This window comes from Phacochoerus africanus, chromosome 11 (genome assembly GCF_016906955.1).
Source record: "Phacochoerus africanus isolate WHEZ1 chromosome 11, ROS_Pafr_v1, whole genome shotgun sequence".
Lineage (NCBI taxonomy): Eukaryota > Metazoa > Chordata > Mammalia > Artiodactyla > Suidae > Phacochoerus > Phacochoerus africanus.
The window spans coordinates 16,740,463-16,757,933 of NC_062554.1; the positions used below are offsets into that span (position 1 = coordinate 16,740,463).

The 17,471-nt window shown below is 41.2% G+C and overlaps 1 protein-coding gene across 5 annotated transcripts in view; it reads right to left on the minus strand.

The window, feature by feature from the left end:
• Positions 1–17,471, minus strand: part of PRCP (prolylcarboxypeptidase) — a 130,142-nt gene that overhangs the window by 55,604 nt on the left and 57,067 nt on the right. Inside the window, exons 1-2 of one of the 5 annotated variants that reach the window (XM_047754075.1) lie at positions 17,434–17,454; positions 15,662–15,832 (exon numbers count right to left, since the gene is read on the minus strand). In XM_047754075.1, coding sequence (XP_047610031.1) covers positions 15,662–15,817 — 156 coding nt within the window. In that variant the 5' untranslated portion in view covers positions 15,818–15,832; positions 17,434–17,454. Of the gene's footprint in view, positions 1–15,661; positions 15,833–16,578; positions 17,115–17,294; positions 17,350–17,380; positions 17,455–17,471 lie in introns of those variants that run through there. The other 4 variants (XM_047754074.1, XM_047754078.1, XM_047754073.1 and 1 more) reach the window with 4 other exon arrangements.

A 17,471-nucleotide genomic window follows, 5' to 3' on the forward strand; every position in this document is an offset into this window, starting at 1 on the left:
TCTTTATTATTGCCACTTAGGAGAAAGAAATTAGTATATGAAACCTCAGCAATATGTTCTGAGTGTTTACTTAAAAAACCATGACCTTGCAAAGTAAAAAAAGTTTTTTTAATTCTTTTCGGCTCCCTTGGGACTGAGAACAGCCAAGAGGGTAGTGACTTGGTGACAGTAAATGCCTCTTAGACACCAAATATATTGAAGCCTAGTATGTAACATGCCTTTGCTTTCGACTTTCTTTTCAGTTACCAGTTACTAGTACTATGACAGTGCAATGTATTTATAGTACATATTCATTGTTACATAAATTAAGTAGCTCTGCAGGAAAGGTACATACTTGGAAATCTCATTTATAAAGAAATTTTAAATCAGAGTTCCCATGTGGCTCAGTGGGTAAGGATCTGGCACTGTCACTGCTATGGCTCGGGTCACAGCCATGGTGTATATTCAGTTTCTGGCCTGGGAACCTCCACATGCCAGAGGTGAAAGGAAGGAAGGAAGAAAAGAGAGAGAGAGAAAGAAAGAGAAAGAAAAAAAAAGAAAGGAAATTCATGATGGTGGTTAGCTTTTGAAAGATTTATAATCTTCAGCTTATGAAATGATGAAGGGGATATTATAGACTATTCTATTTTATTTTTTCTTTCTTTCTCTCTACCAGGTACTGGCAGACTTTCAAAAGCAGAGTGCCAAACGGTGACCAACCTCTGTTCTCTGGAGTTATTGGGTAGGAGGGGGGCATACAAGGACCTCTGCAAGTGGAGTGGAAACTAAAGATATGGCAGGGACTAGTCCAAGCAGCACAGACTAGGGACCTTTACATTAACTCCTATTAATGTACTCCAACCCAAATTGTGTACACGGACTGTTGGGAAAGCCTAAAATGGAGGGTTCACTAATGGAACCACAGTAAACTGTATTAAACACCAAGCTTAAGGGAACAACATTCTAAAGTAGTGACCTCATTCATCTGTTCCTTTGGAGAGTGCGTTTTTGGTGATCATCAATGGTGGTCTCTTAATGTCTTTTACTCTAGAGTGTATAGAGCCACACAAAAATATCTCCTAGTATGTCTTGTCTTCGGTCTCATAGTCCCCTTCTGCTGCTAACACAGTCCCCATTTACTTAAATTCTCTTTCCATAACACAAAGCTAAAATTAGATGAAAGTTCTATGTTGCTAAAAATCTCCATTATGATTTTTTTTCACTCTCCAAAATTACACAACTTGATGTTTGAACTAAAGCTTCTCTTATTCCTCAACTTTATTACTGTCTAACCTGGACTTACTTAATAAATGTGAATTCCACAAGTATCTTTAAATCAGGGCATAAATTACAAAACCTTCTATCTATTCCAGAAATACAGCTAGTTCAGAGGAAAAATGGAGTAAGGGGTCTGATGACAACAGAACTTAGTTTAAATTCTGGTGCAATCATTTATCAGCTATGCGATCATAGATATGTTACTTCATCTCTCAGCCCTTTATTCCTCTGTAAAATACAGGTAGTACCTCTGTTCAGGGTTAAAGACAAGTATATGAAGAGCACTTACGCAGAACCTATCACAAGGTGAGTGTCATACTCTGGTGAACAGAGCAGTGCTCTGCCCCACACCAGTTCAACACCAAGTCATGTTCCTAAAGTCAATGAAAGTTTCAAAGAAGGAACATCCAGACCAGGAGTGTATAAGCAGAAATAATAACAACACTGACTTCACAGTGTTAATGGCCCACCTCCTGCCTCATCATCTGTGCCCCCTGCCCCACTTCTTATGACAGCTACTGACACAGTATATGGCACTTAGGAAAAGTAAGATAAATATTTGCTAAATGAATAATATAACTTTGCTGCTTTACTACATAAATGTTAGATATCATGATCCTTCATACATATAAATTGTACCCCATAACCAAATTGCAGGGCTGCTTTGGGAAAGTTCCTAAAGAAATCCGACTTTAATAAATCTGCTTTTCCTAATTCCATGTGGGCCATCCTCACAATATAAGCAGCAAGAAAGAGAACATCATGAGCCTGACAGACACTTGGCGGCTGCTTCCCTCCAGTCACAGCACCTCAGGGCAACTTGGAACTAACTGACTCACACAAAACAGATAGCAAGGATCCACAAATACACAGAGTTAATTAGCCTCTGTTTGCAAATGAAAAATCAAAACCATAAAAAAGACCGCCTTTACTTTAGCTCTCTAATAAGCACAGGCAGTACACAGTCACCACAGACGTAGCTTTTAAGATATCGTTCCTATTATGTTCATTCTTCACCCTTCCCCTAGCCCTCATTCATACACAAGACAGAAAAAACAGGGACTGCTACACTCCCTCCCACAACCCATTCTCTGCAGATATGTCAGGAGAAGGGTCGGTACAGACAACCAGCTTTCAGACCATCAAAATAAGATGAGAACAAGCAGACTTGTTTTTATTTGCCTGACTTCCTACTTTATTCCCCCCAAGCATTTTAGACAGTTGGAAATCAAGTTTCCATACTCTCCCGCTCTCCCCTTTCCTATTCATGTATATCCCTTCTTTACCTCAATGTGTAGGAAAGCAAGAAAAGGGAAGGGGGGAGATATAGATTCAAAGAACATTTGTGCAGATGATATTCTAAGTAAAACAATGTGCAGTATGATGTAGAGGGGTATGGAAACTTACAAGACAGACTTCCTGCTTTATAGAGGGAAGAAAAGATTTTAACACAAGACTGTTAGAGAGGTAGAAAGATCTGACCAATCATATACTTTCCTAGGAGATTAAGAAATGGCTCCTGGAGGAGACAGTGTCTGAGATAGGGCTTAAAAAATAGAAAGGGTTCATAAAGGAGGGAAGGGCCAGGGGAGAGGCATTCCAGGCAAAGGGAACAATGTGGGCTAAAATATAGAAACAGGAAAGGAATGAGCATGTGTGGAGAATAGATTAGCAAACTGAGAAGATGGGTTGGAGCCAAAGGGTAGAATGCCTCAAACACTACAGGATTTTGTTCTTAATAAAGCAAACAATAAGGAATCATTGCAGGTCCTGAACAGAAGAGTGGTTTGACTGGAGAAGAGGTGATTAATGTAGCACATGGGGACTGCCATGGATGGGGTACTGCAGGTTACACGGAGGACCTTTTAAAAGACTCTTCCAGTCCAGGAAGGCAGTAAATAGGAGCCACAACAAAGCAGGACGACTAGAGTGAAAATAACAGATATACTCTGAGAGTGGAATCCATCCAAATTGTTGTTACAAAGAGTATGAGAGAAAGAAAGGGAAAAAGAAGACCCAAAAATAACTAACACTTCAAGCTTTAGGGATTTTATACTTTCTGCTCCCTCTCTGATGCAATGTCCCTTACTCTGAAAAACCTTCCTGAGATACACATTTCCCATCTGCCATACCCTATGTTTACACATACATATCACCTGGCTTATTTCTCCAAGGTAATCATTATAATCTATAATTCTTATTTATTTAATGTATATTTGCTTATTATCTTCTCCCTAACCAGAAAATAAGCTCCACATAAGCAGTCCAACAGCTGTCTCAAGGACCATGCCTGGCATATATGCAGACCTTTAATAATTTTTTTAATGATAATAGTGTCATCAGGAAAAAGTAATCATCTAACCAGATTACTCTGATTCTGAGACAGAACTACAGATCCAAGTAGAAACATCAGGAGGCAGAGTGAGATAGTGAGTAAAACATACTCAGTGCCTCAGTTTCTCTATCTATAAACTGGCGATAGCAGTACCAAGACCTCAAGAGGTCACTGTGAAAACCAATAGCCAATGTGTGGAAAGTGTTACTTATGTATGTTACTTATGTGTTACTATGTATTAGCACATAGCAAGAGCTCAAAAAATACTGCCTAGTACTATGTAAAAAGTGAGAGAGAAAGAAAAAGATCAATCTGCAGTTATGGGTTTGGGAATGATTTGAAAAGCAGCCCTGGGAGGAACCATGGGCTCCTATCTGGGGAAAAGTACAGGTAGGAGGGGTTGGAGAGTTGGGGGAAATACATGCCCTGGTTCTATTTAGGTGGCCTGAAATCCTCCTCTTCTCTAACACAAGTACAAATTCTTCCGGAAACCTTTTTCCTTGCCTCTCACCCTCTTTTCCCTTCCATTCAATAAAACCTTAGGTTGAAAAGGGGCTAAAAAGGAACATTGTTCCAGTCTCTCAAAGCAATAGAAATAAGAGCAAATATAAACAAATGGGACATAATCAAACAAATAAGCTTTTGAGGAGCAAAGGAAACCATAAACAAAATGAAAAGACAACCTACAGAATGGAAGAAAACATTTTAAAATGAAGCAAACGACAAAGGCTTAATTTTCAAAACATACAAACAGCTCATACAACTCAATAACAAAAAACAACCCAATCAAAAAATGAGCAGAAGATCCAAGTAGACATTTCTCCAAAAAAAAAAAAAAAAATACAGATGGCCAATAGGCACATGTAAACAGATGCCAATCATCACTAATTACTAGAGTTATGTAAATCAAAACAATGTGCCACCTCACACTGGTCAGAATGGCCACCATGAAAAAGCCTACAAATAAAAAATCCTGGAAAGGGAACCCTCCTACAGTGTTGGTGGGAATGCAAATTGGTGCAGCCATTATGGAAAACAGTATATAGGTTCCTCTAAAAATAGATTTGTCATATGATCCAGCAATCCCACTCCTGGGCACATATCCAGACAAAACTGTAATTCAAAAAGATGCATACACCCCTATGTTCAGAGCAGCACTATTCACAATAGCCAAGACATGAAAACAACCTAAATGTCCATCAACAGATGAATGGATAAAGACGATGTAGTACATATAAACAATGGAACAGTTCTTAGCTATTAAAAAGAAAGAAGTAATACCATTTGCAACAACATGGATGGACCTAGAGGGTATCATACTAAGTAAAGTAGGTCAGAAAGAGAAAAACAAATATCATATGCTATCACTTATATGTGGACTCTAACATATGACACAATGAACATACTATAAAAGCGAAACAGACTCACAGATACAGAGGCTTGTGGAGGCCAAAGGGGATGGGGAGAGGCTAGGAAGTTCGGGATTAGCAGGTGCAATCTATTATACACAGGATGGATAAACAAGGACCTACTGTATAGTACAGGGAACTATATTCAGTAAACTGTGACAAATCACAATGGAAAAGAATATGAAAAAGGATAAGTATATATGTTCTTTCTTCTAAACATACACACACACACACACACACAAATAACTGCGTCACTTTGCTGTACAGCAGAAGGTAACACAACGTTGTAAATCAACTATACTTCAATAACTTTTTTTAAAGGGGATATTGTTCTTTTTTCCCTCCATCTCCACTCAAATGAGTTCTTCATCCTTGTCTCAACTGTGTATGGAAGATAGGGTGTAAAATATTCAAGAAAGAGATGGCAAAGCAGCCATAGCAAGGTAGGGAATGAGGAATAAGAGTACTTTAAGTGTTTACCCAGATATGTGGGGCTGGGTGGTGCAGCCTGGACTCATTTTTAACACTTAATAATATTCCATTTAATGGTTATGCCACAATCATTTATAATGATGTACAATTATGTATTTACAATGAAAAACCAGGAAATTGACAAGTGGAATATTTTGGATGTTTCCTCCTTTAATCTTTTTGAATCTTGGTAGTTTTACATCTAAAAATGAGGATAATATCTACCTCAGGACTGTCATAAAGACTGAACATGGAATATAAATAGATACAGAGATGTCAGTTTTGTTACTACCGCTTGCAACACAGCATCCTGGTGTCAACTAAATGAAAGATCATAAATCTTGGAAGCAGAGATTAAAATATAACTCAGAATATTGTCCCTCAATAGTTTGATTAACATACTTAGCCTATATGAACCTCCATTAAACCATCTATTTTTAAAAGCGACTGTAATAATTAAAAATAGATATATAAAAGAGTTCAGCATAATATCTGGCCCAGATTAGATAATCAGTATATTTCAACGTTCACTGCTCATAAATAGTACCTGGGACTTTTCTTAAATTGTGAACCAGAAGTAAAAAAGATTTTTGTATGTTCTTGGAGTTCCCTGGTGGTTCAGTGGGTTAAGGATCTGACATTTTCACTGCTGTGGTGTGGATTCAATCCCTGGCCAGGGAACTTCCACATGCGTCGGGTGCAGCCAAAAAAAAAAAGGATTTTTATATGCTCCCAAACAAATATATACTATCAAAGCAGAATTTTTCCTTTTTTGATGAACAATTACCCAATACTTACAAAGCACAAGTAAGATTTTTATATAAATCTCTATATCAGTTTTATTTTTTAAAAGATAGGTCAAAATAAAATTAAAAAGAAAAAAAAGGAGTTCCCGTCGTGGCACAGTGGTTAACGAATCCGACTAGGAACCATGAGATTGAGGGTTCGGTCCCTGCCCTTGCTCAGTGGGTTAAGGATCCGAGCTGTGGTGAGCTGTGTGAGCTGTGGTGTAGACTGCAGATGCGGCTCGGATCCCGCGTTGCTGTGGCTCTGGCGTAGGCCGGTGGCTACAGCTCCAATTCAACCCTTAGCCTGGGAACCTCCATATGCCGCAGGAGCGGCCCAAGAAATAGCAACAACAACAACAACAACAAAAAGACAAAAGACAAAAGACAAAAAAGACAAAAAAAAAAGAAAGAAAAAAGAGTCATCAAAATCATAAAATGTGGGCAAGGGATGTTAAGAAATAAATAGACCCTTTTTGTTGGTTTGTTTGTATGTTTCTCTTCTTAATTTTAATATAGTGTAATGAAGTGTTTGAACCTACAGGACCATCAGGCTAAAACACACAATTATGGGAAGGGGTTAGCATACTTAAAAAACAGGGCAACCACAAGCCAAAACCAAATATTGCATTCACAAAAAATGAAACAAAACAAAACACTCAAGCAGATAATTACCAGAGACCATCCAACCAAAAAAAAAAGAAGAAGAAGAAGAATGGAGAACCATAGAATCAACTGGAACACGAGGTTCAAATGGCAATAAATAATCATCTATCAATTATCACCTTAAATATCAATGGACTGAATGCCCCAATCAAAAGACACAGAGTGGCTGAGTGGATAAAAAGGCAAAAACCTTCAATATGCTGCCTACAAGAAACTCACCTTAGGACAAAGGATACATATACATTGAAAGTGAAAGGGTGGGGAAAAATATTTCACGCCAATAGACATGACAGAAAAGCAGGAGTCGCAACACTCATGTCAAACAAAATAGACTTTAAAACAAAAGACATAAAGAAAGACAAAGAAGGACACTACTTAATGATTAAGGGATCCATCCAAGGAGAGGATGTTACTATCGTCAACATATATGCCCCAAATATAGGAGCACCCAGATACATACAACAAATATTAACAGACATAAGGGGAGATATTGATGAGAATACAATCATAGTAGGAGACCTTAATACCCCCCTCACATCAATGGACAGATCCTCTAGACAGAAAACCAATAAAGCAACAGAGATCCTAAAGGAAACAATAGAAAAGTCAGACTTAATTGATATCTTCAGGACACTACATCCAAAAAAATCAGAATACACATTCTTCTCAAATGCACATGGAACATTCTCAAGAATCGACCACATATTGGGATACAAAGCTAACCTCAATAAATTTAGGAGCATAGAAATTATCTCAAGTATCTTCTCTGACCACAATGCCATGAAATTAGAAATCAACCATGGGAAAAGGAAAGAGAAAAAACCTACTACATGGAGACTCAACAACATGCTACTAAAAAACCAATGGGTCAATGAGGAAATCTAAAAGATAGGAAAAAAAATTTAATTACTGAATGATAATAAGAATAAATTCCCATTTTTATTATGTGCTCCAATGTGTACATATATATGCATACGCACATATACACATGATTATGATAGGCTGAGCAAGAAAATATTAAGTAGAACAGTCTCACTTTGGGGATATTTTTTGAAGCAATCTGTGAGTTGCAGCCATATAAATGCCATGATAGCACAAATTTATCAATGCTTATCCATATGTTTTTTCTTCTCCTTTTTCTTTCTTTCTTTTTTCTTTTCTTTTCTTTTTTTTTTTTTTTTCCTGCTTTTTAGGACCACACTGCAGAACATGCAAGTTCCCAGGCTAGGGGTAGAATCAGAGCTGCAGCTGCCAGCTTATGCCACAGTCACAGCAAGACGAGCTCCAAGCCACGTCTGTGAACTACACCACAGCTCATGGCAACACCAGATTCTTAACCCACTAGGTGAGGCCAGGAATCAAATCTGAATCCTCATGGACACAGTCAGGTTTGTAACCTACCGAGCCACACTGGGAACTCCCCATAATTTTCAGATACAAGTTTAAGGGTGTGCTACTGGAATGGTCAACAAATGTAATATGAAGTCCTTCAGGATGCAATCATCTCTGCTTCCCCAAGGAACTAGCCTGGTACCTGACATAGAAAAGAAACTGGATAAACACTGAGTAGGTGGATGGGTGGGTGGTTAAGTGACTGAGTATGGTAGTCATTAGTGTTGTCTCTCCTTCTAGGCACTCAAAGTCAACACTTTTTGTCTCCCCACCCTGTAGTTAGATGAAACAATACAGCCTGTTCTGGCCAATGAGCTGCAAAAGGAAGCAACATGTCATTTCCAGGATGGAGCCTTTATAAAGACACAAGTCCTTCTATGTTCTTTCTCCACTGCTTCAGTGATCATGAAAGCATAGGCTAAGAAGAAGCCTTCAGCCTCTAAGTGAATGCAATGCACAGAACCCTCTGCTCAGCTCAATGGAGATACACTACGAGTCATAAATTTTTGTTATGTTAAGTCACCGAAATTTGGGAGTTTTGTTACCACAGTGCAACCTAGCCTATCCTGCTTACTACAACAAGCAAGGTAATGACATTCATTTTAGAACTAGAAACTCATGAGTTTAATTGTGTTTTTTGTTTGTTTGGCTGCACTTGCAGCATGTGGAAGTTCCCAGGCCAAGGACTGAACCCACATCACAGCAGTGACCCAAGCCACAGCAGTGACAATGCCAGATCCCTAACCCTCTAGGCCACCAGGGAACGCCTCATGAGTTTATTTTTAGAAAAACAAAAGGGTACAGATAAGTGGTTTATCTTGAACATGTAACTTAACCTCTCTGCATGATAGTTCTCTCACCTATAAAGCTGGACAATAATAGCATCTACCTCATAGGATGGCTACAGGGATTAAATCAGAGAACATCTATTAATTTAGCAGAGGAGTTCCCGTTGTGGTACAGTGGTTAACGAATCTGACTAGGAACCATGAGGATGTGGGTTCAATCCCCGGCCTTGCTCAGCAGGTTAAGGATCCGGTGTTGCACTGAGCTGTGGTGTAGGTTGCAGACGTGGCTCAGATCCTGAGTTGCTGTGGCTCTGGCACAGGCCAGCAGCTACAGCTCCCATTAGACCCCTAGCTTGGGAACCTCCATATGCCTCGCGGGTGCGGCCCTAAAAAAAAGAAGACAAAAAAAAAAGAATTTAGCAGAGTACCTAAGGCATAAAGCTTTGAACAAATGGTAGCAGATTATTATTATTACTATTACTAATTCATTAGACACTTATAGCTAATTTTTCCATTCAAAAAATCTTTAAGAAATACTATGTAGAGTGAGTACCATGCAAGACATTAGGAATGAAAACAAATAAGACATACCATCAGTGATTCTTCTTGCCTATGATTCTTCTTTCTTCTCTAATCCACCCACAACTGAGCAAACTTTAAAATCATAAACATAAATATAATGCTCTATATTATAAATATTGTAGAGCTAATTAGAGAGCTAATTTTTTTCATTTACTTTTTTTGAGAGCTAATTTTTAATTTAAAAATATTCTACATGATTTGAGGCTGCATCTTATTCAAAGTTGAGATGGGAAAATTGTTTAGGTCTGATTTACTAAAGACAATTAATGGTAGGGCAAAAAATAGAACTTGTGCTCACATCCGCACTGCTCATAATATAGTGCCCTATGGACAGGAGGCACTTGTAAACAGAATTACAGATGCATCAGAGATCAGCAGATCTAATCTTCCTATCTTACATGTTTGTACACTGAGATGTAGAGTGAAGCAACTTGTCCAAGGTAGTAACACAAATTAGTGGCAGGGTTGATACCAGCACCCAAATTTTGAAAATGTTGTGTTTTAAGTGCCTGAAGCACAAAGTCCCTGCAATATGCTGATGGATATAAACATGACAGTATAAAACCTACAATTAATTTTTGCTGAAATCATATTTTAGCATTAACTGAAAAAATATTCAAAACTTGGCAATCAGAAAGAATGTTAGATTTCGTATAATTATGGAGAAGAAATTTGCAAAAACCTAAAAGGATACATTTATTATCATATATTTTCCCCTTCACAATTTATTAAAACTCAAAATAGCATAGAGAAAAATAGAAATAGCTTCATATTCCTTTTTTTTTTTTTGCTTTTTAGGGCCACACACATGACATATGGAAGTTCCCAGGCCAGGGGCTGAATCCGAGCTGCAGCTGCCAGCCACAGCCACAGTAAGGCAGGATCCTATCTACATCTGCAACCCAAGCCACAGTTGGCAACAGCGCCTGATCCTTTACCCACTGAGTGAGGCCAAGAATGGAAACCACATCCTCATGGATACTGTTCATGTTTGTTATCAGTGAGCCACAAAAGGAACTCCAATCATAGCCTTTCTTTTTTTTTGGTTTTTAGGGCCACACTTGCAGCATATGGAAGCTCCTAGGCTAGGGGTCAAATTGGACTTGCCACAGCCACAGCAATGTAGGATCCCCGACCACCGTGCGAGGCCAGGGATGGAACCCACACAGTCATAGATGCTAGTCAGATTCATCTCTGTTGCACCACAATGGGAACCCAATATGCCTTTCTTCCCTTTTTTTTTTTTTGGCTTCTTTTTTTTTAGGGCCGCACCCACAGCACATGGAGGTTCCCAGGCTAGGGGTAGCCTCTGGCCTATGCCAGAGCCACAGCAACACCAGATCTGAGCCGCGTGTGCGACCTACACCACAGCTCACGGCAATGCCAGATCCTTACCCCACTGAGCGAGGCCAGGGATCAAACCCACAACCTCCCGGTTCTTAGTTGGATTCGTTTCCTCTGCACCATGACGGGAACTCCCCAATATGCCTTTCTTAATGTATCAGTATTATGCAAAAGAAGATGATTTCAAGTGAGGAAAAAATTCAATTTATATGTCTTATTTATAGATGTATTATATCATATTCCACTGATAAAAAGACGCATATGTACTACTTATATAACAGAAAAGAATTCACAAAGATTTTCATATTTTTCAGAATAACTATTTTAGGTACGATAAGGAATGATTTAAATATTTTAATCTGAGTGGAGAGGACGTAAGTTAAAGCCAGATACATTAGGAAATTGTAAGACAAAATAAAAATAATATTTACCATTTACTGAATATTTACCAAGTGATCTAAACTGCTAAATATACACTTTACACATACCAGCTCATTTCACATCAAATCTGTGAGATGAGTTGCATAATTATCCCTATCTTGCTTATTATAAAAAGGAAAGCTGAGGGAGGATTTCCTCTGGTGGGGCAGCGGGTTAAGGATCTGGCATTGTCACTGCTGTGGCTCAGATACCTGCTGTGGCTTGGGTTTGCTCCCTGGCCCTGGGAAATTTCACATGCTCTGAGTGTGCCCCCCCCCCAAAAAAAACCTGGGAGTTCAGTGTAACTTGTCTGAAGTTACCGGTTAGTGTTAGAAACAGAATTCATTCCCAAACCTGTATGGTATTCAAGCTCTATCAAGTTCCTAACCTTTCAAATTTCAATCAAGGTCACGTTAGATACCATGAATTGACCGCGACCAAAATTTGAAGTGTTAGGAACTTGGTAGAGCTTGAATACCATACAGGTTTGGGAACCACCCTATCTGACAATGATTCTTCGAGCAAAAACTGAAATCAGTTCAGAATTCACATAATATTTGTGATGGTATATACTCCAAGCCTAAGGGGAAGGCCAACAATAGATGAACAAATAAGAAAAAGAGGAGAAGAAAGAAAAAATAAAAAGAGGACGAAGAGGAAAAAAAGCAATAGGCCCTTCCAAGGAGCCTGACACAGCTCCATTTTACTGAACATCAAGGCTATTGTGACAGGAAAGGGAAACCCAGAACAGGAATTGAAAGTACAAATGTAAGGGATATACATAAATCAAAATGGCTGTGATGGTCTCACAGCAGATAAGAGGTGTGGGAAAGCCTTGCGGGAGTCAGCAGCTATGAGCTCAATGCTGGGCCAAGACGCAGAGTTCTCACGTAAACACTGGTAAGTAGTTAAATAAGAATAGTTGAGTATAGATGACTGACCACTAGGTTTCTAGAAGAGGCATTACCACAACTGTCATGCATTTGGATCAATCCAAAATGTATAGCACTATGGAGACTGCGGTTTTAAGACAGAGCAGGGGAGGAATAGCATTTACTCTATTAAGTTCTTTAATTCCCTTATGTCCAGGCACTGTGCATGTGCTTTCCCATATTACCCTATTTAACCTTCACAACAACCTTGGTAAGTGAATGATTAATTTTACATGTCAACTCAGCTGAGCCATGGTGCCAAGATATTTGGTCAAAAGTATTCTAGATGTTTCTGTGAAGGTGTTTGGGGATGGGATTAACATTTAAGTCAGTGGACACTGAGTAGCACCTTTACCCTCCATAACATGGGCCTTTCTATTCAAGGGAAGGCCTAAATAGCACAAAAGACTGACCTCTTCTGAGCAAGGAATTATGCAAGTCAAAGGCCTTTGGACTCAAGCTGTAGCTAGACTGTAGCTCTTCCCTGGGTCTCCAGTCCACCAGCCAATCCTGCAGATTTTAGGCTTATCAAGGCTGCACAATCATATGAGCCAAATTCTTTTTTTTTTTTTTTTTGCCACACCCATGGCATGCTGAAGCTCTCAGGCCAATGACTGAACCTCCTAGCCACAGCAATGACAATGCCAGATCCTTAATCTCAAAGCCACCAGGTAGCTCCCTGAGCCAAATTCTTACATCAGTCTCTCTCTGTGGAGAAAGACACACACACACACACACACACACACACACACACACACACAAAGACATGGACACAGACACATCCTATTGGTCCTATTTCTCTAGAGAACCTTGACTGATACTATAGATAACTGCTTTCTATTTTCACCACTGAGGAAAACAACAGCCTGAAAGGACCCATTCTCTTTCCCTACAACATCACATGATAAAATACCCTCTGGATTCCCATTCTAGTTTGAGGGGCTAGGGTTGCCACAGGAGGTTAGAGAAGCAGGGAACCCTCATAACTATAAGCTATGCATCCGAAGGAGCCCTTTACAGCACTGGTATCACACATGTACCCAGAGCCTTGATGTGTCCAAGTAACATTCTATCTTTTGGTCTTCTGATTCAGTTATTTTGGATAAAGAAATCAAGTATTCCTACTAAATCAACAACATGTGAAGACTTTGAATGAAGAAGAAGAATATAATTGCTAAAGAATAGAAGTAAAAGGGAGTTTCAATTGTTGCTCAGTGGTAATGAACCCAACTAGTATCCATGAGGATGTAGGTTCGATCCCTGCACCAGCTCAGTGGTTTAAGGGTCTGGTGTTGTCATGAGCTGTGGTGTAGGCTGCAGACATGGCTAGGATCTGGTGTTGCTGTGGGTGTGGCCAGGAGCTGCAGTTCCGATTCGACTCCTAGCCTGGAAACTTCCATATGTGGCAGGTGAAGCCCTAAAAAAGCAAAAAAAAAAAAAAAAAGATTTGTGTCAATTAAATGATGGTAGTCTGCTTTGTTTGAACTTTCTTTGGATAGCCATCCATGCATTCCCTCAACAAATATTCATTGTTATGGGCTCTTCTGGGTACTGGAGAGTGCAATCTAGCTGAGGAGACACACATAAAAGAGTTAATGTGAATATGAATTAAATTTAAGCCTAAGGGCAAAAAAGCAGATCATGCAAATCAGCAAAAACATTTTTAAAAAAGGCCTTAACTTATATTTCTAAAAAGTGGTCAAGAAAGGAATCTGCAACGAATGGATATAAATTAGGACCAAAGAGATCATTTGGTCTCTTCTACCCTTTCATTCTCCCCCTTTTCCGCTGACAATTCCTCTTATCATTCCTAAAGGATTGTAGAGATCCTAGTTCCAACAGTACTCCTTCAATTTAACTTTAGTTATTAAACTCTGCAAAATTCCAGAATATAAAACAGATAAAAAACATAAAGCTCAGGATGAAAGAAGTCAGGGAAAGAGGGGGTTCTGGGACACCCTAACTTGGCTTCCACTTGGGCCTTGACCATCCCTCTGAGACAGCTCCTCCAAGAACCCTGCATTTTCCTCAGTAAAGTGTGAGACACACTGGTCCTCGTTCAAACTTCTCAACTTACAAATGAGGAAGCTGTAGCCTAAAGAAATGCCTGAGAAAATACCCGTTTCCTGGTGTCCCTGCTAAAATTAGAATGCTTTCTCTCCCTCATTCTTTCTAATTTAAATTTCTGGATTCAAAGCCACTTCTTATAAATTATTCTCCAAGTTCACGCCATCTCTCTATGTCAAATTCCTATTCAAAATCCACATAGGTCCGTAACCATGAATTTACTAAGTGCCTACTACTAGTCTTCAAGGGACATGTCATCTGTTCTCATGATACCATCATCAAATCTCCAGGAGATCAAGAATCTGGCTCAAAGAGATACTGTAACCTTCTGGAAGTCACTGAGCTAGCAGATTGGAATTGCAAGCAAATTGGTCTATTTGACTCCTAAAGCCATACCTCAGACTCTTGTATCTCTAATCCCAACTTTTCCCAAATCTTTGCCTATCTTTTCAGAGGCTCCCAGAAATACAGAACTCTAAAGGATCCTGTCATTTCACACAGGATGTACTTCATCCAGGCTTCTCAAGTTTCAGCCAAGCACAAAGGGATCCTGCCTACTTTAAATCTCTACATTCAGGGTTCAGAACTATAGAGATGCTCACACCCACTCCCACCTCCAAATCTTGACAGACACCTGCAACTTCCTTTACAAGCATGCCTTACACATACTGTTCAGTTTTATGGAGAATAGGGACGGTTTAAAACTTAATAAAAGGGCTACAAAATCAACTCTGAGCTGAGCATGAGATGACAGACTGGTATTTTAGATTGAATAAATATTAGATATTATCTAATAAGATAACTGGAAATTTGAATTTAGGGGCTGCTTTGGGACAAAGAATGACTATCACCGCAGAGTAGGGGCCAAAGCTGGCAATAAATAACTTGAATTTGGCGGGAGGTCAAGAGAATTTTAATTAGGGAATCCTCTGGGAGCAGAAAGGAGTCGAAGTGACTGCTGTGACCAATCACAGAAGAGAATGTAGAGCCAGAACTGATGTTAAATTATTGGTAATAGGAGGAGAGAGCTGAAACAGATGGGGACTTGGGGCAACCATCTGTAAAGTCTAAGCCAAAGATTGGATAAATCCTAGGCTTTAGGAGTCTGAAATTCCGGGTGAGCTCCGGCACCTGCGGACTACGAGGCCCCATTCCCGCCCCTGCTCCCCCCCTCCCCCGCAACCCCCGACATCCCAAACCCCTTCCGCCTTACCTTCTGTTGGATGTAGTGAATCGAGTACTTCATGGCCACAGCAGGACGGGAACTGAAGCTGCTTGACAAGTGCAGGCTGCTGAAGGCCCTCAGGGCCGGCGGTACTGGGGTGGCGGCCCCAAACATCAGGAAAGCCAGGAGCAGGAGGCGACCCATGGCTCAGGCTGGTGGCTGCGGAGCGGGTAGAAAGGGTATAAGCGACCAGCGCAGCCAGAGCGTGGCCCAGCCCCAGCTCCGCCCACCTCAGACAGGCTCCTCCTCCCTGGGGAAATCCAAAGGCACTTGGCCCCTCAGCAACACCGCAAACTCGGGTCACCTGAGCCACACCGCCCCTGTCCTGTTCCAGAGGGCGCCGCCACATTCATTTCCCTCCGGTACCACCCCCTCTTTAGAGCCCACATTTATTGCGGTCACACTCTAGCCTGCCTTTATCATCCCAAGGCCCCTCCTAGCAGACCGGTGAATCCCTTTCCTAACTGTATCGCACCCACCCCACTCCCCCAAGCCCACCTTCTAGCCCAGTCACCCTATACGCTGGCCTTTATCATCACTGCTAAACCCTGCCCTGTACGCCTCACTTTCACTGTCACACCCCTGTCCTCCACAAATCGCCATCTGCCTCTACAAGGTTTAAGACACTAGCCACTACAACTACTGGCCTTCAACACACCCTGAGAGGAGTTGAGGGTGAAGATCAGGAATGGGGCACTCTGTGCTCTGGGAAAAACGGGAGGAACAGGCATTCTGAGAGTGAGCTATTTTCAGGAGGTTTTATGCGCCCCAATTTTTGCATCTTCTCATATCTAGCGCTAAAACCATTAACGGCGACATCTGCTCCTCCTGACTAGCAGCAAGCCTCTGATGAAATGTGTGTTTGATTGCATACCCTCTTCGTTAAACCTATGTATAATACTGACCTTTCCCCCACGTCTTTGAAGCAGTTCCTCAGAGCTGAGAAGCTGTTACCGGCACTAGAATCCTCGTTTTACCCCAAACAAGTCTCAACTTTCACGTTGTGGGGTTTTTTCCCCAGTCAACAGTACCGTGGTAATTTATTGATTCACTACAGAATCACTATAGCACTAGGCTTAGTGGCACACACATCATCTCTCAACCATCCCACCATCTTGTGCGTGGTGTATGATGGTTACTCCCATCTATAGCCGAGGAAACAGGCTCAGAAAGGTGCTGGGGGTTGCATTGGGTCACTCAGACGGAAGTGTGGAGCAGGGCTTCAAAGACTGCTGAGTCTGGTTCCTTTGCACGCTATCTCGATGAAGCCAGCCTAACCACCTCCTATTGCACTGTCGCTGGGGCACCTCAGACCTAGGTGTAGCCCACACAGTCGGTCCTTCAACCGAGGCTGCCCTGTAATTCCACTAGGTCCGGGTCCCTCCTTCCAGGTTACACCCCCTTTCTTCTCCCAGCAGCCCGCAGCCCGCAGCCCGCTTCAGGCCCCGCCTTCGCCCACGCCACCCCATCCACAGCAGGCAGAGCCCCTTCCGAGCTCGCGGCTCCCCCACCATCCAGCGGCTCCCCCACCATCCAGCTTCGCTCCTCCTTCCAGTCACTCCGCAGAACCCCGGTCCGAGGGGCGCTCCCGCCCCCTCCCACTCCTTTCCGGGGTCCTTACGCCCAACTGGCTCAACACCGCCCCGAAACCAACTTTACAGACTGCACCGCTAGTTTTTTCTCCACTAGTCGAGAAAAAACACTTGCCAACACCGTCTCAATCCCCAGTTTGACGAAAATGGCTGTTCCCAAATGCTCACTGGTTGCAGTGCTAAGTCGCCACCCTCGGCGGCACCTT